This window comes from Heterodontus francisci, chromosome 25 (assembly GCF_036365525.1).
Source record: "Heterodontus francisci isolate sHetFra1 chromosome 25, sHetFra1.hap1, whole genome shotgun sequence".
Classification (NCBI taxonomy): domain Eukaryota; kingdom Metazoa; phylum Chordata; class Chondrichthyes; order Heterodontiformes; family Heterodontidae; genus Heterodontus; species Heterodontus francisci.
Genome location: NC_090395.1, coordinates 60,685,453 through 60,712,157, shown reverse-complemented (window position 1 = coordinate 60,712,157; position 26,705 = coordinate 60,685,453). Strand labels below are relative to the sequence as shown.

The window sequence follows — 26,705 nt, the reverse complement described above, 5'->3', positions numbered from 1 at the left end:
CCCGCCACCATCTGGCTCGTTGGGATGGCATAAATTTCCGGCTTATGACTCAGTGTCACATCAACAATGAATTTCCTCACTGAGCTTTGTTTTTAAATTCGTCAGGAAATGATTGCAGCCTTTCGGGTAGAAGGAAGAAAAAACTGGTTGAGCAAGACTTCTGCAGTAGCTGCTGGAAAGGGAACGATTGATGCAGATTACAAAATTGCTTGATGTTGGCAAGTGAGTGTCAAGATTAAGAATACATAGCTGTAGAATTGCAGTTTGGTAAATGAACCCTGACGCACCAGTAAGTACTTGATGATAAAATTAATTAAACATTTCATGTGCTCACTATTCAAATTAACCAGCCAAAAATAGAACGATTGCATTGATTGGAATGAGAAACAAGAATATAATGGGGTCAAAGTTCCAACATTCTTTTCAAATAAATCTATTACTTATCTTATTTTTATTATCTCCAGTTACTCACTATGTTACAGACTATCAATGTTGCAGAATGCATCTCGTTTTAAATAGGCTCTGAAATTACTGGAGACCCATTCTGCTGTGGATGTCAAGATGCAAACGTGGCCCAGTGTTGAAACCCATCCTAGGATTCCTTAGCATCAAAGGGAGTGCCACCTGCATGTCTGCCCCACAGACAGCCTAGAATCTGGAAGGGTTTGGTGGGATGGGGTGTTAACCCACATGCATAACAGCACACACATATACTCCAACAGGAGCCACTGGATATCAGATAGGAGCAGGAAACCTGGCTGACTTTTTTTGCCTTTGTAGACCTGAGAATTTGAAGCCAGGTGTAAAAACAAACCACTCCACCCCAACTGAAGCAGACCCGCCAACATCCTCAACTGATCCTCCAACAGATTCCCCTGTCGACTGTGATCCAAACTTCTGTGCAGAAAAAGGAAGATGGATTGCTGTTTGATGCACAAAATCCTTTGTATTTTTTACCAATGCAGTACAGGAAGTACTTAACACAAGAAATGTGGAGATAATCAGGTTTTCAATTCAGGGTGCAAATGCTGCAGCTGGCTTTGATTTTAACCGCAAACCTGTTCACGTTAACGTGCCAACTAGCCTATTGGGCAGAACTTGAACAGCCAAGCTGAGGCGGGTTTGGGTGTGGTGTGGGGGTTAAAGCCCCAAAGTGGCATTAGGTCAGGAACCTGACATGATCTCACACGCTTGCGGGTTTGCAGGCGAGCTGGGAACCCCTATGTAGGAATCATTGCAATATTCAAAGAGGCAATTAACTGTGAATTTATCTCAGGATTCTGGCTTTAACAGCCCGAGTTAACATGAGTTTCCCGAGCAGTGGGCAATGTGCCAGGGTCAAGAAGGCAAGATCACATCGGGGAGTAATCGATCAATGAAACTGGGAAGCCAAAAAGAGTGAAATTGCAAAGCTTGTGGCCGGCCTCAGCGAAAAGCCTGTATTCACAGGATTTGTTCTGAGAGCCTGAATTCACTACTTTAAGTGTTATTTCCAACTTTTTGGAAGTATTTTCAATTGCCTTGGAGTTTACTCACCTTCATCTCAACTTCCTTGCTGCCGGCCTTCACTGCAGCATGGGAGCAACTTATGCAGCAATAGAGTGAACCTCTGATGAGGAACAACAGGAGCAGCCGCACCAACAGCAGCAGCAGCAACAGCACTAGGAGCAAAAACAGCAGAGGTGTGCAGCGCAAATTCAGTAGAATGATACCAGGCCTTTGAGAGTTAAATTTATGAGGACAGGTTGACTAAACTTGTCTTGTATTCCCTTGGGTCTAGGAGATTGAAGAGTGATTTTATCGAGATATATAACATCTTAAAGAGATTTGATAGAGTAGATAAATAATGTCGGGTTCCTGTGAAATGTAATCTTTGTCACACTATGGCATTGGCAGGGCATTGTACAATGTATCATTAACTTGTGATTAAGTGTCTGATTGCTCAAGTGCTAAATTGGCAATGTGAAAATTAGTGAACGGCATTTGAATTGAATAAAAATATCATCATGCTTACAATTTGATCCATTATGACATCTTTTCTGTTACACATATTAGCACAAATGAGAGACTGGGTGACTGGAAAAAAGATCAGGAGAGAGCCCAGAGTTCACTGCTGCCTGAGATTCTGACTATTTCCACATGGTTAGGCCACCATTACTGAGGAGAGTGACTGTTGGTTTGTGAGTCTCACCAAACATTCCCATGGGTGCCACCTGCTTTCCTATTGGGTGAAATACTGCCATTTAGATTGCATGTCATTCAAATATTCAAGGTACCTATTAGTGTTGCATACTGCCTATTTTCTGATGTAACGTGCGTATTATATAAAGAGATTATGTGAAACATTATTTTGTTTTGTTCAACATGTCACTTATCTTTATCAATTTTTGCCATTTAGTAAAATTATGATTATTACAATGTTTGTTCCTTTATATGATAACAAAAGCTGTTTTTCACAGTGATAAGCAAAATCTGTGATAATTTCATCATATGTTGCTGTAACTGTTGGAATTCAATGTTTTATCATATGTTATTATCTTGACCTGTCTGGGTCCCACTTAGTTCTTGGCCAAGTCATGGATCGCCTCATCACTGGTGTCAATATGGACTGCTCAGAATGGTTAGGTTAGCCCACATGGGGCAGAGCAAAAACTATGGATAACTCATATTGCATGGTGCCCCCAGTGTGATCGAGGACGCTGAACCTCTGTTTTTTCTAATCAATGTGTAAGGGCCATGCACAGTTTTGAATTGGCCTGTGCATATGTTTGAATTTTAGCTGTAATTCTCTCAAAAAAAAACATTGCGCAGTCAGTTGTCCTGTTCGTATAACTGAGCCACACGCCTCCTGACAAAGAATGAAAGAGTCACAAGGCAAGTCCTGGTATTTTGCAATCATTGGTATGATACTTCTTTAGGAAAAACATATCCTTTTAGACTGAAGGAACTGAAGCCTTGTGACCCATTTATATTAAAAGCAAAATACTGCGGATGCTGGAAATCTGAAACAAAAACAAGAAATGCTGGAATCACTCAGTAGGTCTGGCAGCATCTGTGGAAAGAGAAGCAGAGTTAACGTTTCGGGTCAGTGACCCTTCTTCGGAACTGACAAATATTAGAAAAGTCACAGATTATAAACAAGTGAGGTGGGGGTTGGGCAAGAGATAACAAAGGAGAAGTAGATTGGACCAGGCCACATAGCTGACCAAAAGGTCACGGAGCAAAGGCAAACAATATGTTAATGGTGTGTTGAAAGACAAAGCATTAGTACAGATTAGGTGTGAATACACTGAATATTGTACAGCAGCAAGTGCAAACCTGAAGAAAAACAACCTGAAAAAAACAGTGGGTAAGCAAACTGAACAAACTAAGATGAAATGAAATAAATGCAAAAAAAATTGTAAAAAATGTAAAAAGGATGGACGTCCAATCGCTCTACACCTCCATCCCCCACCAGGATGGTTTGAGGGCTCTCCGCTTCTTCCTGGAACAGAGGCCCAACCAGTCCCCATCCACCAACACCCTCCTCCGCCTGGCTGAACTTATCACATTGAACAACTTCTACTTCAACTCCATGCATTTCCTTCAAGTAAAAGGTGTCGCTATGGGTACCCGCATGGGTCCTAGTTATGCCTGTCTTTTTGTGGGATATGTCGAGCATTCTTTGTTCCAGTCCTACTCAGGCCCCCTCCCCCAACTCTTTTTCCGGTACATTGATGACTGTATCGGTGCCGTTTCCTGCTCCCGCCCCGAACTAGAAAACTTTATCAACTTTGCTTCCAATTTCCACCCTTCTCTCACCTTTACATGGTCCATCTCTGACACTTCCCTTCCCTTCCTCGACTTCTCTGTCTCCATCTCTGGGGATAGGTTGTCTACCAATATCCATTATAAGCCCACTGACTCCCACAGCTACCTCGACTACACTTCTTCACACCCTACCTCCTGTAAGGACTCCATTCCATTCTCCCAGTTTCTCCGTCTCCGACGCATCTGCTCTGATGATGCTACCTTCCATGACGGTGCTTCTGATATGACCTCCTTTTTCCTCAACCGAGGATTTCCCCCCACTGTGGTTGACAGGGCTCTCAACCGTGTCCGACCCATTCCCCGCACCTCTACCCTCACCCCTTCCCCTCCCTCCCAGAACCGTGACAGGGTTCCCCTTGTCTTCACTTTTCATCCCACCAGCCTCCATATCCAAAGGATCATCCTCCGCCATTTTCGCCACCTCCAGCGTGATGCCACTACCAGTCGCATCTTCCCCTCCCTTCCCCTGTCAGCATTCCGAAGGGATCGTTCCCTCCGCGACACCCTGGTCCACTCCTCCATTACCCCCACCACCTCGTCCCCGTCCCAGGGCACCTTCCCTTGCAATCGCAGGAGGTGTAATACCTGCCCATTTACCTCCTCTCTCCTCACTATCCCAGGCCTCAAACACTCCTTTCAGGTGAAGCAGTGATTTACTTGTACTTCTTTCAATGTAGTATACTGTATTCGCTGCTCACAATGTGGTCTCCTCTACATTGGGGAGACCAAGCGCAGACTGGGTGACCGCTTTGCGGAACATCTCCGCTCAGTCCGCAAGCAGGACCCTGAGCTTCCGGTTGCTTGCCATTTCAACACTCCCCCCTGCTCTCATGCTCACATCTCTGTCCTGGGATTGCTGCAGTGTTCCAGTGAACATCAACGCAAGCTCGAGGAACAGCATCTCATCTACCGATTAGGCACACTACAGCCTGCCGGACTGAACATTGAGTTCAATAATTTCAGAGCATGACAGCCCCCCACTTTACTTTCATTTTTAGTCATTTTTAGTTATTTTTTCTTCCTTTTTTTTACATTCCTTTTTACATTTTTTACAATCTTTTTTTGCATTTATTTCATTTCATCTTAGTTTGTTCAGTTTGCTTACCCACTGTTTTTTTCAGGTTGTTTTTCTTCAGGTTTGCACTTGCTGCTGTACATTATTCAGTGTATTCACACCTAATCTGTACTAATGCTTTGTCTTTCAACACACCATTAACATATTGTTTGCCTTTGCTCCGTGACCTTTTGGTCAGCTATGTGGCCTGGTCCAATCTACACCTTCTCCTTTGTTATCTCTTGCCCAACCCCCACCTCACTTGTTTATAATCTGTGACTTTTCTAATATTTGTCAGTTCCGAAGAAGGGTCACTGACCCGAAACGTTAACTCTGCTTCTCTTTCCACAGATGCTGCCAGACCTGCTGAGTGATTCCAGCATTTCTTGTTTTTGTGACCCATTTATATTATTGGAATGACAAACATCACTGATGTTTTCAAACGGGTATCGTTTATCACAACCAACACTGGGAAAGCCAGCAACGTTACAAGAACATAAGAAAATAAAAAAATAGGAGCTGGAGTAGACCATATGCTCCCCAGAGTCTGCTTCACCATTCAATACAATCATGGCTAATCTTTTGTCTGAACTCCACGTTCCTGCCCACTTCCCATAACCTTGATTCCCTGAGAGACCAAAGATCTGTCTATCTCATCCTTACAAAATCAAAATACTGTGAATGCAGGCAATCTGAAATTAAAATGGAAAATGCTGCAAATATTCAGGAGATCTGGCAGCATCTGTGGCAAGAGAAATAGAATTAAAATTTCAGGTTCTATCAGAACTATAAAAAGCTAGAGATAAAGCAGGTTTAAAGCAAGTACAGATGCAAGGAAAGGAGGGAGGGGGAAAAAGAACTGAATGGAAAGTCTGTGATAAGGTGAAAGACAGGACAGATTAAATGGCAAAAGGGATGATGGTGTAAAGCCAAAAGGGGGTGGTAATAGGACAGGAAACAATAGATGTGTCTGGAGGAGATGTTAATGCAGAAATGCAGACTCATTATCACAGCTGCCATCCAAAAACAAACAAAAAAAAATGTGAACAGTGGTTATGATCTAAAATTGTTGAACTCCATGTTGAGTTTGAAAGGCTGTAAAATGCTTTATATTTGCTACAGTTGTATGCACCTAGCTGTTTCTCCACACTCCATCAAGAACAAAATATCAGTCACCTGAAAGCAAATGCACTTGTTATCATGACCATTTCTGCTGTAACTTTATCCTGAACATGAAGCAGGCAAAGCCCTTAATGTGCTGTTCATGGCGGGACTGCCCTATGAAGAGAGATTGGGGAAACTGTATTCTCTAGAGTTTTGAAGAATGAGAGGTGATCTCATTGAAACCTACAAAATACTTTAAGCGATAGACAGGGTAGATGCAGGTAAGATGTTTCCCCTGGTTGGGGAGTCTAGAACCAGGGGACACAATTTCAAAATAAGGGGGAAGCCACTTAGGACAGAGTTGAGGAGAAATTTCTTTACTCAGAGGATTGTGAATCTTTGGAATTCTCTATCCCAGAGGGCCGTGGAAGCTCAGTCATTGAGTGTGTTTAAAGCAGAGATTGACAGATTTCTAAATACAAATGACATAAGGGGAAGGGGATATGAGGAAAGTGTGGGAAAAGGGCATTGAAGTGGATGATCAGCCATGATCGTATTGAATGGCAGAGCAGGCTTGATGGGCTGAATGGCCTACTGCTCCTATGTCACTGTCAAACCAATGCAGTCACCAGATTCTAGCAACTGTCACTATGTAGTCAAGATGAAATATTCATATGCACACTTTTAATCTCTGCAATACTTATATTGTGGCCTCTACTATATACCGTAATGTAGTACAGAGGCCTCTATATGCCTGTTCCTTAACAGAATACGATACACCAAGGATTGGCCGAGTGGTTAACAGTGAGGTGGAGTGTCTTAGGTTACAGGAAGATATAGACGGGATGGTCAAATGGGCAGAAAAGTGGCAGATGGAATTTAACCCTGAAAAGTGTGAGGTGATACACTTTGGAAGGCGTAATGTGACACAGAAGTATTTAATGAATGGCCTGACCCTGGGAAGTTTTGAGGAACAAAGGGACCTTGGCGTGTTTGCCCATAGATCTCTGAAGGCAGAAGGGCAGGTTAATAGGGTGGTGTAAAAGGCATAGGGGACACTTGCCTTTATCAATCGAGGCATAGATTACAAAAGCAGGGAGGTCATGTTGGAGTTGTACAGAACTTTGGTAATGCCACAGCTGGAGTACTGTGTGCAATTCTGGTTGCCACATTATAGGAAGGATGCGATTGCATTGGAGGGGGTGCAGAGGCGATTCACCAGGATGTTGCCTGGGATGAATCATTTAAGCTATGAAGAGAGGTTGGATAGGCTTGGGTTGTTTTCACTGGAGCAGAGAAGACTGAGGGGTGACCTGATCGAGGTGTACAAGATTATGAGGGGCATGGACAGGGTGGATAGGGAGCAGCTGTTCCCCTTAGTTGAACGGTCAGTTACGAGGGGTCACAAGTTTAAGGTGAGGGGTGGGAGGTTTAAGGGGGATTTAAGCAAGAACTTTTGTACCCAGAGGGTGGTGACAGTCTGGAATGTCCTGGGAGGGTGGTAGAGGCAGGTTGCCTCGCATCCTTTAAAAAGTACCTGACTGAGCACTTGGCACGTCATAAGATTCAAGGCTATGGGCCAAGTGCTGGCAAATGGGATTAGGTAGACAGGTCAGGTGTCTTTAATGCATCGGTGCAGACTCAATGGGCCGAAGGGCCTCTTCTGCACTGTATTATTCGGTGATTCTGTGAAGTCCACACAATGTGAGCTAGAATTTCCTCGGATTTACTCCTGCTCCAAAGTCATTACTTTGCCAGATGTGCTGCAGAAAACTTGTTCCAAGGAAACTCCCAGCCAATGTATCCAAATACGACTCAGAGTTGCAGGGTGCCTGTCAGCACGAAAACTCAGACTGGGGGAGAAGGGACAACAGCCCTGAAATTCTATACGTTCTTCCAGTCTTCCTTCAATCTTTCTCCTACATGATGCTACATTAATGGGCCAGAAAGAACCACTCGGACCTCAACAGAACTCCTAGTAATATAAGTGGTAGATTATAGCTACTAAACAGTGTTGATAGGAAAGCCTATTTTGTGAGCATTCTTGCCAAACATAAAGCATTCCAGTTAATTTTCAGCAATTTTATGATTCATAGCTAATAAATTTTGAATGAAAGCTACCTCAAAACACATGCCCTCACATCCACTCCCTGACCCCCTTACCCAGTTTACCACACTGCCGCTGTTACAATTTTGGACTTTTTTCTCAAATACTTTCCTTGTGTTCACTTGTCAAAGATCAAACCTAGAAACAATCTTGATCCTTACAAATAGGAGTTTGTCTATATGTAGCCAATGTTTGGATAATAGTAGTGAATCCAGGATCAACAGGAACACTTGGTGCTTGCATTCAACTCAATTTATCAGAACACATCAACGACCTGAAATGTTAACTCTGTTTTTCTTTCCACAGACGCTGCCTGACCTGCTGACTGTTTCCAACAATTTCTGCTTTTGGTTCAGATTTCCAGCATCTGCAGTATTTTGCTTTTGTTTCACCTAATTTATCTTGTGTTGTCACATGATCTCCAGTGTTGTTAATCTGACAAGGTCACAGGGGCTGTTCTATAAATTATAGAGACCTTCTTCTGTCAGCATCAATTTAACTTCAATGGCTTATTTCACTAAGTCTAACACTCCGGATAATTAACATTACAAGCACATTTGAGGCTCATCTGCTTTAAGCTAAGTCAATTGCTGGACAGATTAATAAAATATTATAGTAAGTTATGCAATACCTCAGAACTCACAATCAAAACACATTGCAACACCGAAGTCAGATGCATTAAGCTTTCAACACAACTCTTGCTTAATACTAATTTCCAGAAGACGAAAAAAAAAGTGTATGGGCACTATTATGAGACATGGATCAGTCTTTTTTTTTAATTTGTTGATGGGATGTGGCTATTGCCATTTAGAACAGTATTTATTACCCAATGTGTGCAGCGTACTGCTCAGTACAGAACTAAGCTGCTGCTTGCTTAGGTGAACTCAACTTACTTTACATTTCAGCTTACTTTATAATGCAGAATAATCAGAAAAGTATTCATCTGAATTAAATAAATTTCACTGATTTAAGATAACATTTCTTTGCGAATTACTTACTATGATTTTTCTACAGATCCTTTTCCAGTGCCGTTCACACACTATCAAAGGCACCACTGAATGCAAAACGAGTGACAGAACTTCTTCAAAGCACTAGGATGGGGAAGGCACTTCTCTTGACTGGTAAGTGTTGTATGTTTTGTATCATATTTTCTTTATTCCAAACTAACTGAAATGGCAAATGCAGCCACAAAGCATGGTGGTAGAATTCAAGAGAAGGCCAAGCGTGCCTCGCCTTCTGCCTGTTCATGTGGATATTGTTGTCATAGTGCCGTGGGTGCATTTACATCCACATGAACATGCAGACGAGGGTACAGTTTAACATCTCATCCAAAATGTGGCCACCACTGTCTATTCGGGCATCATCCCTGCGATTGTCCAGTATGTGATGGGAGAGGGTGGGTTGTCTCAATCCCAGCCCTTATTCAGGAAATTATCCTCATACATTCAGATCGATTAGATTTTCACAAACTACATAAGGAGCTCAAGTTCTGGAGTTGATTTATTTGAAAAAAAATCAACATCAAAGACATAGAAAATAGATTATACAGTATAGCAATTGACTTAGACATGAGAATATATTTTTGCATTGCAAAATAATCAAATTAACTTATTCATTTAAATTGATTGTAATGTATCATTTTAACACTAAGATTCTGCAGGCATTTAGTACATTTTTTTCTAATGTGATATGTATTGCCAAGTAGACTATAAAGTATAGCAATTGACAGAAGACATTAATCTTAGAATATACTTTTATCTCACAGAATAATCATTACAATTTTAATTTAAATTAGTTTGCAATGTATCCTTTTCACGCTAATTTTCTGCAGATATTAATGTGATAAGAAATAAAAGTATGTATTTATTATTTATTTTTATTTTAGTGAGTTTGGCCTTCTCACTGCATGTATCATTGGGTAAGTCACTGCACATTTATAATTTATATAAAGTGGTATAGTCCATTGGTCCAGGGAATGATAATGTAGTGGTTATTTTACTGGAGTAATAATCCAGTTGAATGTGAGTTCAAATCCCACCATGGCAGTTTGAGAATTCAAATTTAGTTTAAACATTTGAAATTAATGAAAACTGGGAGAGATATACAACACTCAGTTTATTATATCAGCTCAGTTGCTTAGGGGTCTCTAAACATGGTTGGGAGGTAAATGTTTATGTTCAGTGAAAATTAAAACATGTAAATTAATATTAATTGACAAAAGGTTGTGGGAGATGTGAATCCAAACTCCATTTTAATGCAGTAGGAGCACTGAAGGGAAACAATTTACTTTGAAGATAAATGCGAAAGTTTCCCTGTGAACAAAATTAAAAGTATCCTGAGAACCACATCAAATGTTTATTCCCATCAAGGGCCAAGGATTCAACAAAGTCCGTCTTGTGTTTTCCTTTGTCAGGTTTGCCACCTTATTGTCTTTAATATTTGAAGTAACTACAATATTTTCTTCACTCTTCAGTCTCCTCCTACAAGCTGGTTTGTTACTACACAAACTGGTCTCAGTACAGACCAGAAGGTGGTAAATTCTTCCCAGAAAATGTTGACCCCTGCCTGTGCACCCACCTGATTTATGCTTTTGCCAACATGAAAAACAATGAACTCACCACCTTTGAATGGAATGATGAAGCTATGTACAAGAGATTCAATGATCTGAAAAATAAGTAAGTCATATCATTCCCTCTGAGCTGTGTTAGTTAAAAATGCCAGATATATTTTACAATTTGCAATTATTTTCTCGTTAAGTTACTTAAAAATTCTGCAACTAAGTGCCATGCAGGCCCCCACCTGCCGAGCGTGAGGCATATTAATTTCATCACATAGACATTAAATTTTAAACTGATGTTGAAGTGAAGAAAGGACTTGCTTTAAAAAATTGCCAGATGTTGGCTGGAAAGAGGTTTGCATATTGACAGACAGTGTTTGGAAAGACAAAACAGCCATTCCCTAACACATTCAACCCACAATGGACCCTTGGCTGGAAAACATTTGCATATTAACAGACAATGCTTGGAAAGGACAAAGGACCATTCCCTGACACATTCAACCCACAACAGACTTTTGATCACCAGACGTTGAAGGTGGAGGAGCTCGCATTCCAGGTTGACTGCTAAGATGCCTGAATACACAAATGGACATGGTCAAACCGGCTAGTCACAAGATTAACCTACTGGGCAACCTGAGATTTTTGAATTTGTACAAAGTTTGGGCAGAAAGCAGAATGCTCCTTGACTGAGAAGATCTCTCCTGGCTGGCTCGCCACAGCCTCTCCTGTCTGTCTGCTCCCATCTCATTCTCACTAGCTCTGAATCCACTGAGGACACATGAACCCCAAGAGAGAAAAATCTCCTACAGCGAGCAAGGTTTAAGAAGAATACTGGGCCCCAACGAAAAGCAAGATCTACCTACAATAATGGACTTTACAGTGAGCTCAAAGAACCATAACAAAAACTCTTCACATATTGCCTCAAACTTTTCCACTTTATTTTTTTCTGCTCGTTTCTGTCTCTATTTGCATGTGTGTATCGTGTATGCATGCTAGCATGGGCGCGTCGTGTATCCATAGGTATTAACCGAATTAGAGTTTAAGTTTAAGTTTAATAAATTTCAACTTTTCTTCTTTAAACCTAAGAAAGTCTGTTTGTGCTAGTTTCTTTGCCTTACAATTGGTTCAAGGAGGAGCTAAAAACACGGTGTGTTTAAAATTAAACCCTGTTACGGTAAGATCAGGTGAAGGCTGAGAGGGAACCCCAAACCTCTTTCTCACCTGGTCGTAACACAAGTGAACACTGACATAATTGTTGTGTACTCTTTATATGATAGGAGAAGTAAATGTTGATGTAACATGCTCCTATCCTACTGCAATACTGAAAATCATAGTTTGTATTCTTTTTCTTAACAGAAATAATAATCTGAAAACGCTTTTAGCTGTTGGAGGTTGGAATTTTGGTACCAGCAGGTAATACAGTGTATTTGTAATATTTTCATTTTCGCAAAATAGTAAAAGTCCCAAAGTTCAGTGAGCCCAGAGTTGAGAAATATCAATGATAGCATTTCTGTAATTATCTCGTAAAATGAAGTTGGCAATTTTCAATCATGAAACAAAACTATGGCCTGGACGGGAGCAGACCACTGACTGAAAAGTCGATGGCGAACCCCCTTCTGCCTTGCCTGGGGATCCAACCCATAGTTTGCGGGCTGCCAGGCTTCAATTGGTGTGAGGCGGGACTTCCACGCGCTTGAGGTAGGAAGTCCCGCCTAATAGAGCTGCTGGCCAATCAGCGGGCCGGCAGCTCTTAGTCCCAGCTGCGCCACCTGAAGTGGTGGCCACTGCTGGGGCTACAGCCGAGTGTGAAGAAAAGATGTTGGGGAGCCTGGAGCAAAGGTAAGTTTTGGTTGCCTCGCTGGGGGTAATCGGTCGGGCCCTGACGAGGCAAGGGTGCTCAGTTTGGGGGAAGGGGGGTGGGGGGCGTGTTGGGTCTTGGGGAGGTTGGGGTAGCGGGGCGGCCCTCCATCGGGCACTCCCCCGGGGATGTTCGAGAGTCACCTGCTTTTGTCAGGCGGCTTCTCTCGGGTCTAGGACACCTGCTTGCCATGTGTAAAATCTGCGCGGAGGCGGGCGAAGGCCCTTAAGGCCCTGCATAAAGTGGCGGTGGAGGCGGGGGCGGGTCAGGAAGTGCTCCCGGAGCCTCCCGCTCCATTTTATGCCACGCCCCCCCACCCCCCAACACCATCCTGCTCTTTGGGGTGTCATAAAATTCAGCCCTATGTCAACATGCACCTAGCTTACTGAGTTCCAGGCATCTTATTAAATTGCTCATTTAGTTTCTGAGAAATGTGGATTGCCCAGTCAGACAACCCAAAGAAAGGGGGCCATTTTAGCAGAAATTTAACTCTAAGCCAGTGGTTTTCCAGCTAACATCTGTAGAACGCAGAAGTTTGTGGATTTGCTCCTCTGGGGCATTATGAAAAATTACAAACTTTCTAACACCAGGGATTCCACGTATACCTTGTGCCGCTGACCATGTGGATGGGCAGATGAGAATCATCTTTACTGATTGATATTCCAATTAGTTAAAAGAGATTTTCTCCCCCACACTTTCTCTGTATTTCACAACTGTACAAGACCATCAAAGATGGGGAAGGCTATTCTTAGTGTATTCATACAGAAAGCCCTTTAAGTCCCCCAGTTGCAACATCCAATTGCTTCTTAAATTATTTTAATACTGCATATCCACCACACCTTAGACTACACCAGAGACTTGATTTTTTTTTAAAGTACTTTGGGATGTCCTGAGAATGTGAAAAGCACTATATAAATACAAGTTTTTTTACTCTTCCTGGAAGTCTATTCCATACCTTAGTAACTCCTTGTGTGAAGAATTTCCTTATATCAAGCCAAAATTTGCCATATGCAAATTGGAACCTGTGCCTTTATTACCTCACTACATTTATTTTTATTGCCAAGACCAATTCAAAAGGCCTTTTCTGAGATTGTAATTCCCATCTTTCAGTTTTATTTTGGGGTAACTGGCACTGTCTTTTAGGAGTTAGGATCAGGGTTCTGAGGGAATTGTCTGTATTTGCACGGTGTCGCACATAAAGCAAAATTGCTCTAAGCTACTTGTGCAAGCTTGAATGGCATGGCTGTTCCTTCATAGTCCTCTGCACCTGTGTGACATTTACAGAAAATGTACTGACTTACAAATGTGCAATTACTGACTTTAATATTACATGAAAGGAGAATAGCAGGAGTAAAGCATTCTGCATGAAAGAACCTGCATTTATATGGTGTCTTTCTTGCCATCAGGACATCCCAAAGCGCTTTACAGCCAATGAAGTATTTATGAAGCGTGGTTACTGCTGTAAAATAGGAAATGCATCAGCCAATTTGTGCACAGCAAACTAACCAGATAATGGTCAGATGTTGGTTGAGAGATAAATAATGAGAAGGACACTGTGGAGAACCCCCCCTGCTATTCTTTGAAATAGTGCCATTGGGTCTTATATGTCCACCTGAGAGGTCAGATGGGGCTTCTGTTTAGTGTCTTACCCGTAAGATAGCACTCCGACAGTGCAGCACTGCCTCAGTACTGCACTGAAGTGTCACCCCAGATTATGTGCTCAAGTCTCTAGGGTCGGGCTTGAACCCATAACCTTCTGACTTAGAAGTGAGTCCTTTTTCTAAACTACAGATAAGTCTTAAAGTAACCCCAAAATTTAAAGTCAAACACTAAATTGTCACCATTTTGAATTTTGCTTCAAAAAAGACCCCTTCTGTACAAATCACTGCATAGCCGTCTGTTCAGTTTCTCCCTTGTACTCAAAGCTCACAAGCAGCAAACAAATGACTACAAAATTGAAGAGTACGAGTCCATTACCGAATGCAATTGAAATTTAACAATGCAACTCAGAAGCCATTGTATCATTTCTCATTGTAACTAGGGTATGTGAGTAAGTGTGGGTTTCAATCTGTGCCAGAAATTTTACCCAAAACACAGGAATGTCAAATAAATGCCAGGTACAGATTTACCATTGCACATCTTTACTTATATAACATTTTGCATATTCAGGTAGAAATTTATTCGGGAAAAATTTTGGGGACAATGCTGGAAATATCAGAATAAAGGGGGAGTGTTCCTGCGTGAAGCTTTAACACACTCATAATAAATTTCTTTTTTTTAAAAACTGTTGACATTAGAATGGTTTAGTATGGTCACATTAAATGTTCAAAGAAGCAGTCCTGGTTAGACATAAATACCCTTGTCAGTTCTCAAAAGGAGAGTTATGAAGTGAATGCTTTCTCTATTTCCAACCTGTTCCCGTGATTAGATTTACCAACATGGTCGCTACAAAGCAAACTCGAGCAACATTCATCAGTTCCGCAATCACCTTTCTGCAGAAGTATAGATTTGACGGTTTAGACCTGGACTGGGAGTATCCTGGCGCTGGAGGCAGTCCAACGGAAGATAAAAGCCGCTTCACGCTCTTGCTCAAGGTGAAAGTTTATCTTTAATGTAACATCTTGTAGGCACATTACAGAGAGACAGCTTTATATCTACTTCAGCAACAAAATCTCTTACATCACATTCCTTTTAGTCTTTATTTCTGCTAAAAGTTTTAGATTGTTTGAAACAAAAGTGCAAGTGAGTTTTCGAAACCCAAAAACCAATAATCATAGAAAGTTTACAACACAGAAGGAAGCCAGTCGGCCCATCGTGTCCGTGATGGCCAACAAACAGCTACCTAATCTAATCCCATCTTCCTGGACTGGGTCTGTAGCCCTGTAGGTCACGACTCTTCAGGTAAACATCAAAATACTTTTTAAAATGTGGTGAGAATTTCTGCCTCTACTACCCTTTCAGCGAGTGAGTTCCAGGTCCCTACCATCCTCTGGGTGATAAAATGTTTTCTCATCTCCCTTCTAATCCTTCTAGCAATTACTTTATATCTATGCCCCCGGTTTTTTGATCCCTCTGCTAAGGTAAATAGGTTGTGCCTATTTATTCTATCTAGGCCCCTCATAACTTTATACACCTCAATTAAGTCACCCTCAGCCTCCTCTGTTCCAAGGTAAACAACCCCAGCCTCTCCACATCTTTCCTGTAATGTGGTGACCAGAACTGTACACAGTATTCAAGCTGTGGTCTAATGCATGTTATATACAGTTCCAGTATAACCTCCCTGCTCTTATATTCTATGCCTCAGCTAATAAAGGAAAGCATGTCATATGCCTTCTTAAGCACTTTATTGACCTGTCCTGTTACCTTTAAGGATCTGTGGACACACATTCCAAGGTCCCTCTGTTCCTCCACACTACTCAGTATCCTCCCAGTTATTGTGTATTTCCTTGCCTTGTTGCATCTCTCAAAATGCATTACCTCACACTTCTCTGGATTGAATTCCATTTTCCACTTTTCTGCCCAACTGACCAGACCTTCTATATATTCCTGTAGTCTAAAGCTTTCCTCCTCACTGTCAACCACCCTGCCAATTTTTGTATCACCTGAAAACTTCTTTATCATGCACCCACCCTCCCATTTGAGTCTAAATTATTAATATAAACTACAAAAGAAAGGGATGGAGTACTGAGCTCTGCAGAACCCCACTGGTAACAGCCTTCCAAAGGCAAAAACACCCGTCAAACCTTTGCTTCCTGCCACTAAGCCAATTTTGGATCACATTTGCCACTCTCCCTTGGTTCCCAGGGGATTTTACTTTTTTAACAAGCCTGCCATGTGGGACCTTGTCCAAAACCTTGCTAAAAGCCACGTTGACCACATCCACTGCACTGCCCTCATCAACCCTACTTGTCACCTTCTCAAAAAATTCAATCAAGATAGTCAGATATGACCTTCCCTTAATAAATCCATGCTAACTTTCCTTGATTAATCTATGCCTTTCCAAATGAAGGTTTATACTGTCCCTCAGAATTGATTCCAATAATTTGCCCAAAACCGAAGTTAAACTAACTGGCCTAGAATACTCTGATTATTCCTTCCTTCCTTTTCAAACAACGGTACAATGTTGATGTCCTCCAATCCACTGGCCCCAATCCTGTAGCCAGGGAGGATTGAAAATATGATGGCCAGAGCCTCTGCCTTACTTCTTGTAACAACCCGGGATATATTTCATTTGAGCCTAATGATTAATCTATGTTCAAAGACATTAAACCTTTTAATACTTCCTCTCTTAAAATGTTTACCTCACCCAATATTTCACACTCTTACTCCTTAACTATGACATCATCATCAGCCCCTTCTTTTGTGAAAACAGCTGCAGAGTATTCATTACGAATCTTATCCACATCCTCCGCCTCCACACCTTTTGGTCCTTAGTAGGTCCTACTCTTTCCTTAGCTATCCTCTTGCTCTTTATGTACTTATAAAACATCTTTGGATTTTCCTTGATTTTACTTGCCAGTATTTTTTCATGCCCTCTCTTTGCTGTCCTATTTTCCCTTTTAATTTCGCCCCTACACTTTCTGTACACTTCCAGGCTTTCTCTTTTTTTGCCTTATCTTAACTTCTATGCACCTTGTCATCCAGGGGGCTCTAGATTTGGCTGTCCCACACTTTTTCTTTGTGGGGACATATTTACCCTGAACCCCTTGAATCTCCTTGAATGCCTCCCATTGCTCTGACACCAATTTACCTTCAAGTCGCTGTTTCCAGTCCACATTTGCTACATTGCTTCTCAATCTAGTAAAATTGGCCTTACCCCAATTTAGAACCTTTATTCCTAATTTATTTTTGTCCTTTTCCATAACAATGCTAAACCTAGCTGCATTATGATCATGACCACAAAGGTGCTCTCCCACTGATACTCCTTCCACCTGCCCGGTTTCATTTCCTGAAACTAAATCCAGAATTGCAAAGCCCCACCCCCATGCTTACTCTTGTTAGGGTTGCCGCCTACTGGATAAAAAAGGTTCTCCTGAATGCAATTTAAGAATTCTGTTCCCTCTGTTCCTTTCACAGTGACTGTATCCCAGTTAATATTAAGGTAATTGAAATCCTCCACTTATTGTTTTTGCATTTTTCAGAAATTTGCCTACAAATTTGCTCTTCTACCTCCCTTGGGCTGTTTGGAGGTCTATATTACACACCCAGCAGTGTGATTGGCCCTCTTTTGTTCCTTAGTTCAACCCATATAGCTTCATTTGATGATCTCTCTAACATATCATCCCGTCTCACGGCTGTAGTTATTTCTTTAATCAATATTGCCACCCCACCTCCTTTTTTAATCCCCCTCTTTATCTCGTCTGAAAGCTCTGTAACCAGCAACATTAAACTGCTATTTCTTCCCCTCTCTAAGCCATGTTTCAGTAATAACTAAAAATCATACCTCCAGGTGTCAATCTGTACCTTCAGCTCATCTACCATATTAACCATACTCCTTCTATTTAGTTATGTACCATTAAATGCAACTGGACTACTTTATGTTCCCAATACTAGTGAAGGCCACATGTTCATGAAAATGGCCAAACGATAGCACTGGTAATAACCCTAGCATATTTACTTTAACCAGAATCTCAGGGAAGTACACACACAGTGCCAGCGCAGACATGATGGGCCAAGTATCCTCTTTCTGTGCCATAAACTTGCTATGATTCTAAAATAAGTCCTATGCATATCCAATGACAGCAGTTTAAGTGAGACAGAATGCCCACGAATGATAAACTATCAACAGGAGCTGTGACGACAGTAATTATGTTCTGAAGAATGTTTATCACCATTAAAAATCAAAATGTACTCATCCTTTGTAGGAATTGCTAGAGGCCTTTAAAACAGAGGCACAATCTACTGGGAAGAGCAGACTCCTGCTTACAGCTGCGGTTGCTGCTGGCAAAGAGACCATTGATGCTGCATATGAGATAGCTGAGATTTCACAGTAAGTAAAACTTACAGAAACTTACAACCTTTGGAGAAAGCTTTTATTATGGATTATTTAGTATATTGTAAATAAACCAATTGAAGGAGTTTTATCAACCTTGTGGAAGAGTACCTCAACATTTTGAACAATATTAATTTTGAAGATGTTGGGATAGAACTCTACCTTACTCCCAATCATGGTCCAAAGAGCCTTTTTAAAATCACTTCCTTCCTCTTTCAATGCTCCTCCTCCTACACCATTTATATGATTGAGAGTTCAAGCAAATGGCCTGTTTTACTGATATTTCTTACATGATTGGCTAGCTGACAGCAAGCAGCACCAGTGGCACATCCCTAAATGAAGTTTAACACCAAGGACAGAATTTTAACTGCCAAGGGGTGTGGGTTCAATTGCCGGAGGGGGGTTAAAGCACCAAAAAGCACTGATGGGTCGGGGAAACATATGAAGACAAGCAGGAAACCCCATGGAGCTGTCAGGTAAGTAATTTAAATGTTTAAATAGTCCATTAATTGTGGAGTTAACTGAAGATTCTGGCTTTAACATCCATCACACTGATTTCCCGAGCTGTGTGGAACTCGCCAGGGTCAACATGGCGAGAACACAGCGGGCTCCATTGTTCAATGAAACTGACTGGCTTGAAAGCTTTTAAATAGTGAAATTGCATAGTCTGCTGATCAGCCTATGTGAAAGACATACTCAGAGCATTCGTTCCAAGAGTCTAATTTCACTGCTTCACAGGAGATTTCCAAATTTTGGAAGTTATGTCAGCTATCTTGGATTTTGTTCACCTTGATCTGACCTTCCCTGCTCTCAGCCTTCACTGCAGCATTGCTTGGAGTGTCCTACGCCCTCTGACAGGGCCTCTCCGCTGTTGTCCCTGCCTGCAGCACCTGCTGCCGCTCACAGGTGATGTATGCCTCACCATCCCAGCTATCTCAACTACAGTATCCACCAAGGTGTGTGCATCTGCGTTGCTGGAGGATGAGTATGAGTCATGTGATGGTGCATCCTCAGCATGCTCGCCCCTCCTCTGAGGACTCCTCGGCCTCCTCTTGTTGCTGCTCCTCTGTCACCCTCAAAAGATCTTTTAGAGATAAAAGACATGATTTATTGCTGACATGGGGAAAGGATTCAAAGTCTACATTGTTCATATCATGATGTTTCAGTTAGTGGTGACATCAATTCAGCATCAGCGAATGTTCTGTGCCAAGTGCCAATGTGATCTCTAATGCTGTCACCAGCTATGTGGGAGACACCCATCTCTCCATCGCTGTACCTCCACAACAGTCAATGTGGCAATGACTGCAGGTCCACCCCTGGTTATCTGCCTCTCCCTGAAGTTGTATGCCCTCTTTTTCTGCAATGAGAGAAGGCAGAGAGTTATGTGTGTGAGAAGTGGAATGTTTGGAGAGGAGGGAATGAGAACATTTGTGGAGGGTGACTGTAGCTGCGAGATGTCAATAAGATGATGTGAGTATGAGTTCTGGCTGATCAGATAGGCATGTGAGGAGGGAGAGGAATGAGTGCAGCTGCAAGATGTGCTGTTCTGAGGAGTTCTGTGCAGGAACAAGTCAAAGTGTCGGAGTTGGCGCCTGAAAGAGTTATGCCACTCACCTTCCCTGCCCTTATCATGTCATTAAACCTCCTGCAGCGCTGTATTCATCTGCGAAGGACCACACACCTGCCACTCACTACTTTAGCAACCTCCAGCCACATCTGCTTGGTTTGGGCGGCTGGCCTCATCCTCTTGTCCACAGAAAACAACACTTCTCTTCTGTCCCTCACCATCCCCAGCATGACCTCCAAGGAAGAGTCAGAGAACTGGGGGCCCAGCCTTCCCATGTCTTCCTGCCATCATCCTTCTACTTTCAGCAGCAATGTCACCTGCAGCCATTCTGACCCATGCCAGAGACCTTTTAAATAGAAACCCTTCCTTTGACAGAGCGTGGATCATCATCAAACATGCAGGAAACCCGGAAGTAGAATGCTAATGCTGTGGCTGAGATAAACTACTGCGACAAAACCCAACACTGAAATAAACAGCTTCCCAACCTGCTGCCAAACTCCCTGCTGTTGCTACAAGTGAGTCTGTTTCCATAAAATCCCACCCAGAGCAACTATGGAAATGAGAGAATATTCTGTTTATTTCGTGGAATGATATAGGTTATTTTTATTTTGGTTCTGTTTTATTCTTTCTGCTCAGCTTCCCAATTTCCTGGACCTCTGCTGCAGCTGTAACCGCTGGGCAGTTTCCCAGTGCTTCCCTGTATTAAACAGCCTTCATCCCAATAATCAAAGATAGGATGCAAACCTAGAGCTTTGACTGGGAATCAGTGTTCTACTATTAGAACCGTTGACCCAGTAACGCTTACAATGATTATTATAATTAACTATTAAAAAGAACTTTGAATTGCAATGCTTCATGTGGTAACTTTCTTCACAGATATCTAGACTTTATCTCTGTGATGACATATGATTTTCATGGATCCTGGGAGAGAGTCACTGGACACAATAGCCCTCTGTATCGTGGCTCGACAGACAAAGGCATATTTATTTACTTTAATGTTGTAAGTATGTCTATAAAAAGTGGCAGCTATATTTGATTACTTTCATTATTGCTGTAATATCTTACCAATATATAATACAAAACATTTTTAGTTTCTAAAACCTGACTCAAGATATCAAGCTAAATTATCTTGCAGGATTTTGCTGTAAAATACTGGAGAGATAAGGGTGCTCCAGCAGAAAAACTAATTGTTGGATTCCCAACATATGGACGTAGCTTCACACTTCGCACCTCCCAAACAGGTGTTGGTGCTCCAGTATCTGGTCCTGGCCAAGCTGGCCAATTTACCAGGGAGCGTGGATTCTGGGCCTACTATGAGGTAATTATGCTGAAAACATTACAAATTTATCACATGATAAACTCTCCAAAGTTTATCTTCAATATATGTAAAGTCAGAGAATTAATCCTCATATCACCATACATACAATCCAATAAACAGCAGATGTCAGATTTCAGAACTTCCCATCTCATTCCAATTGTGTTTTCACACTGGTCAGAACACATGATTATAAAGTAAATATTACATATGTGTTTGATACATGGCCACACAACAGACTTGTGAGCAAACCCGTAGCTCATGGAATAAAAGGGAAGGTAGCAACATGGATACGAAATTGTCTGAGTGACAGGAAACAAAGAGTAGTGGTTAATGGATGTTTTTCAGGCTGGAGGAAGGTTTGTAGTGGAGTTCCCCAGGGATCAGTGTTGGGACCCTTGCTTTTCCTGATATATATTAATGACCTAGACCTTGGTGTTCACAGCACAATTTCAAAGTTTGCAGATGATACGAAACTTGGAAGCATTGTGAACTGTGAGGAGGATAGTGTAGAACTTCAAAAGGACGGAGACAAGTTGGTGGAATGGGCAGACAGGTGGCAGATGAGGTTCAATGCAGATAAATGTGAAGTAATTCATTTTGGTAGGAAGAACATGGAGAGACAAAATAGAATAAAAGGTACAATTCTAAAGTGGGTGCAGGAGCAGAGGGACCGAGGTGTATATGTACATAAGTCATTGAAGGTGACAGGACAGGTTGAGAGCGCAGTTAATAAAGCATAAAGAATCCTGTTCTTTATTAATAAGGGCATGGAGTACAAGAGCAAGGAAGTTAAGTTGAACTTGTATAAGACACTAGTTCGGCCTCAGCTGGAGTATTGCGTCCAGTTCTGGGCGCCGCACTTTAGGAAAGACGTGAGGGCATTGGAGAGAGTGGAGAAAAGATTCACGAGAATGGTTCCAGGGATTGGGAATTTCAGTTATGAAGATAGATTGGAGAAGTTAGGACTGTTTTCCTTGGAGAAGAGAAAGCTGAGAGGTGATTTGATAGAGGTATTCAAAATCATGAGGGGTCTGGACAGAGTAGATAGAGAGAAACTGTTCCCACTCATGAAAGGATCGAGAACAAGATTTAAAGTATTTAGTAAGAAAAGTAAAAATGACATGAGGAAAAACTTTTTTACGCAGCGAGTGGTTAAGGTCTGGAATGCGCTGCCTGAGAACGTGATGGAGGCAGATTCAACTGAAGCATTCAGAAGGGAGTTGGAGAGTTATATGCAAAGGAAAAATGTACAGGGTTATGGGGAGAAGGCAGTGGAATGGAACTGAGGGAATTGCTCTTTCAGAGAGCCATTGCAGACACGATAGCCTCCTCCTGCACTGTAATGATTCTGTGATTCTATATGTCTGCATGATATTTGTTACAAAAGGGGAAGAATGATTTATCTCTACCATACAGAGCTACGATCATTCAAAAAGTATATACAAAATGCCTTTGAAAAAGACTTCTTGTGATGATAAATCTCCCATAACTTTGTGATGATGCTGACCCGTAGCATTAAAAAGATAATACCATACCCACTAAATATTCAATATTCATTTGAAATGTGTTTTTGTAATACCTGTTTTTAGAAGGAAACGTTCTTTCCTAATAATATTCCAACATTCTTATTCTGTTCCGGTTAAATATTTTTTATTAACTAACAATGGGAGTTAACTAACTACTGAGTAAAAATGGGACTGAAACTACGGGAAAACAGAATTGGTTCGACTGACAATATTAATTGATTTTAATTGACAGATCTGTACATTTTTGAAAACTGCTACCAAACGATTCATTGCAGACCAGAAGGTTCCATATGCATTCAAGAATAATCAGTGGGTTGGATATGACAATCAACAAAGCTTTACCACCAAAGTATGTGCTATAAATTTATCTCCATAATTTCACACATACACCGTGAGCATTCAGTTTACAGTTTAATAACAGCAGGGATCTAGACAAGTCACAATAAGATAATTTTATGAAGAGGCTTTTTCAATAATCAGCTTAGAAACTGGTTAAGTAATATTGTTCACTTTTTTAAAAATCAAGGATTGTGTTATATCATTTAGGCACTGCAAAATAGACAGCAAATATAATATTCCTAGGTTATAGTAGAAGAAAATTGGCCTTGTCTGGCGAGAGGGATTGTTCAGCGATTACTCACAGAACTCAAATGTTGTCCACTTCTGACAGGTCTCAGTATATATGGGATCAGATGTCACAGTGTGTTATGATGGTATTTCTCCTAACATAGAACTTTGTCACCTATTTTAAACCTGATCTAAATATGAATGCTTAACAGTTGCCTTTAGCTTTGTCAGTGTCATTTAGAGATGATAATCGGTTCTGAGCATGGCAAGAAAAGTAAATTTAAATTAAAATTGCTATATCAAGAGAACATAAAAGGAGTCACAATAGCATCAACACTACAAGTAAGGAACATCCAGGAATAGGAAACTCTTGTGGTTATACACATCCATTTCATGTTCTATGATCCATTCCACATCCCATGTGATGTGATAGACCCATTCCATATTTCCTGATCTGTGATGAATCTATTCCATATATCAGACTGGATACAAAATTGATTTTGCAGATCATCATTGTTTTAGGCTCGGAGCAACAGGATATTGTACACAGTGATTGACAAAAGCACTGAATATGTAGGAGTGGAGTGCATGTGTATCGTAGGTTCTGAAACTGAGATTAAGTACAAAATAATGGTTTCATTTTGAACTGAAGAATGGCCTCTGCCATTATTCACCGGAGTAACAATAAACATGGTGCAGTGGGAAGATCTTTACTTCAGACAATTATATGAATTCTAATAGAAAATAACATAGCACAATACAACTTGGTTGTAATAATCTTTGAAAGACATGCTGCCGTAAAAAAAAAAATCTGAAAATGATGGCAGCAATATTCCTCTCTTTGTTGCTATCCTGGCCACAAAGAACCCAAAATACACTCTGTCACATCTGACCAGAATCCAGTCTGGCCTGAATCCAGCCCCAACAATTCAATGACCTGTGTTAGAAAGAAAGGCACCTTACCTTGTTAGGTTTACCTCAACTTACTGCCTGCCCTCTCAGACCCTCCAATCTGAGGGGACCAAATGTGAGGGTTAAAGACAGTTTCTTCAGGCATTCCACTAAAGAGCCATCATTCCCAAGGGAAACTGAGGTAGGAAGCATTGATCAGCCCCTCCCACCTTATTTCCATGGCATTACAATGCCTGCACCTGTTGGTTCCTCTTCCCTAGGGGAAGCCCCAGAAATCTCAAAGCAATGTAAAGGTAGCATGGGTCTCCTTCCTTTTAGCTCTCTATGTTTGGGAACTGAGTATTCCTCAGGTATAGGAGAGGTGTATCAGAGCCAATATATCCAGCAGAATATTTTTGAAAAGGCAAAGCATTCGCTCTTCACTAAAATGCCAATTTTATTTAAAATGTTTTAATTGTATTTTTATATCTCTAACTTAGGCTCAATGGCTGAAGGATAACAACTTTGGAGGTGCCATGGTGTGGGCTTTAGATCTGGATGATTTCAGTGGAAGTAAATGCAATCAAGGAGTTTACCCTTTGATCAACACTTTGAAGTCCCTCCTTAACATTACTGATTCTGGTAAATTATTATGCATAACCCAACTAAATTGAACAGTATCCTATTGCTGCAGTGGATAATATGCTAACAAATCTTGTGTCTACATGCACTTCCAGTGTACAAAATCTCACTTCCGGTTGTCATGCTTGTGCCTACATTTTCCATTCTAAATTCCGATGTCCATGTTTATAATGGAAACCGCCTCTATTAACATCTCACACTGTAAACACACACTCACATCTGTGGTGACGCTGTCATGCCTCAGTTCTGCACCGCTCAGTGCCTCACCTATACTGCACAGCAACTCCTCCGCACCAACCAACTCTACTTCCCTGCTTCCCAAATTGTCGTAAGGTTGGCTGTTTTCCTATAAATGATAATAGAAAACAAAAATATTTTATAAAAATAATGACATAATGTGTGCCTTTTGATGAGGTCTGCATAACATCAGCAGCCCCTGGTCCAATTACTCCCACTTACCAGCCTAGCTCCTGCCTAAAGATCATACTTGGTCTTGACTTTTCATGTGCAATACCATGGGAGGTGGTGTAGGATTACTGTGAACAGTTGAATGTTACACAAATAATGGAAATGTCAAGCTCTCTAAATATGTAGAGATTTAAAATTACAAATGAGGGATTAAATTACCTTGGGAGAACGTGTTAATAAATCAAATGCAAAAGCAAAGTTCTCAAACTGATTTTCCTATTCCTTCCACAGCCTCAACCCATTCTTCCTCTGCAACCTCCTTCAGGCCTATGTTTTAGCTTGCATAATCTACACTTCCAGCTCCAGTCTCTGTTTTATCCCTTCCTCCGCTCCACCTACAATGACAGATTCTTCAACTGTCCTAGCCCTACACTCTGGAGCTCTGTTCCTTCATCATCCCTTCTCCCTTACAAAGCCTCCTTAAATCCTTCCTCTTGGGCCATGGCTTCAGTCACCTCCCTAATTTTTCTCCTACTGCTTTTCAATATTCTTTTCCACATCCGTGCAGCCCTTTTTGCTTTCAAGGTTCTTCTTAAGTGCAAGTTGTTATGAAGGAGAATATCCTTATATCAGGCCTAAATTTCTATTCTCAAACACTGTGTCCACTATTGCAATATGTGGAGGCAACTGAGTATGACAAGACAATTAAAATCTTAATGTTTTGGATTCTAGTATCTTGATTAAAATACTATTTACATTTTGTTTTGTAGAATGTAGTCCAGCGTCAGCAATAACCACTCTTCTCAAGACATCTGTTCCAATCTCCATCACTACAACTGCTATTTCTGATACCAGTGCGAGTGACTGGTGCCAAGGAAAGCCTCAGGGGTTATATCCTGATCCAAATGACCGTCGTAAATATTACAATTGTGGTGATAGACAAACCTTCCATCTGCTTTGTCCTAATAATTTGGTCTATGATCACAACTGTCATTGTTGCAATTGGCCTTAATTGATGTAACGGTAATAATTAGATTTGATTGTGATGTATTGCCTCAAAGCATAAATGAAAAATGAAAGCAGGCGAAATGAAAATGAATTTGATAATGTGCTAGTCCGTCAGCGTATTTACCAGAATTTAATGTGGCAATGTCAGATTGTGCCATAAGTAACCACAGCTGTATTTTCATTTTATTAAACTGATGCTTGTGGATATATACTTGTTTATGATGTTTGATGACTAAACATTAAATAGCAGAGAATCACACAAAAGAGAATCGTTTGACCATTTGTCAATGAAAACA

At 41.2% G+C, this 26,705-nt stretch overlaps 1 protein-coding gene across 2 annotated transcripts; it reads left to right on the top strand.

The window, feature by feature from the left end:
• Positions 1-152: 152 nt before the first annotated feature.
• Positions 153-26,616, top strand: LOC137383918 (acidic mammalian chitinase-like). 2 transcript variants are annotated; one of them, XM_068057304.1, is made up of 12 exons: positions 153-222; positions 9,090-9,196; positions 9,961-9,993; positions 10,549-10,750; positions 11,989-12,045; positions 14,919-15,084; positions 18,355-18,479; positions 20,926-21,049; positions 21,185-21,367; positions 23,126-23,242; positions 24,852-24,993; positions 26,172-26,616. In XM_068057304.1, exons 1-12 carry the CDS (start codon positions 191-193, stop codon positions 26,411-26,413), a joined length of 1,530 nt encoding a protein of 509 aa, XP_067913405.1. In that variant the 5' UTR covers positions 153-190; the 3' UTR covers positions 26,414-26,616. The 2 variants fall into 2 exon arrangements, with proteins under 2 accessions (XP_067913405.1, XP_067913406.1); XM_068057305.1 differs by lacking the exon at positions 153-222 and adding an exon at positions 2,238-2,272.
• The last annotated feature ends 89 nt before the right edge of the window (positions 26,617-26,705 follow it).

Coding starts and splice junctions, on each gene's coding strand:
- LOC137383918 (XM_068057304.1), top strand. CDS start 191: ATGCAGATTACAAAATTGCTTGATGTTGGCAA. Junction 9,994..10,548: donor CTCACTGCATGTATCATTGG/GTAAGTCACTGC, acceptor TTCACTCTTCAG/TCTCCTCCTACAAGCTGGTT. Junction 21,050..21,184: donor TATTTATTTACTTTAATGTT/GTAAGTATGTCT, acceptor ATTATCTTGCAG/GATTTTGCTGTAAAATACTG.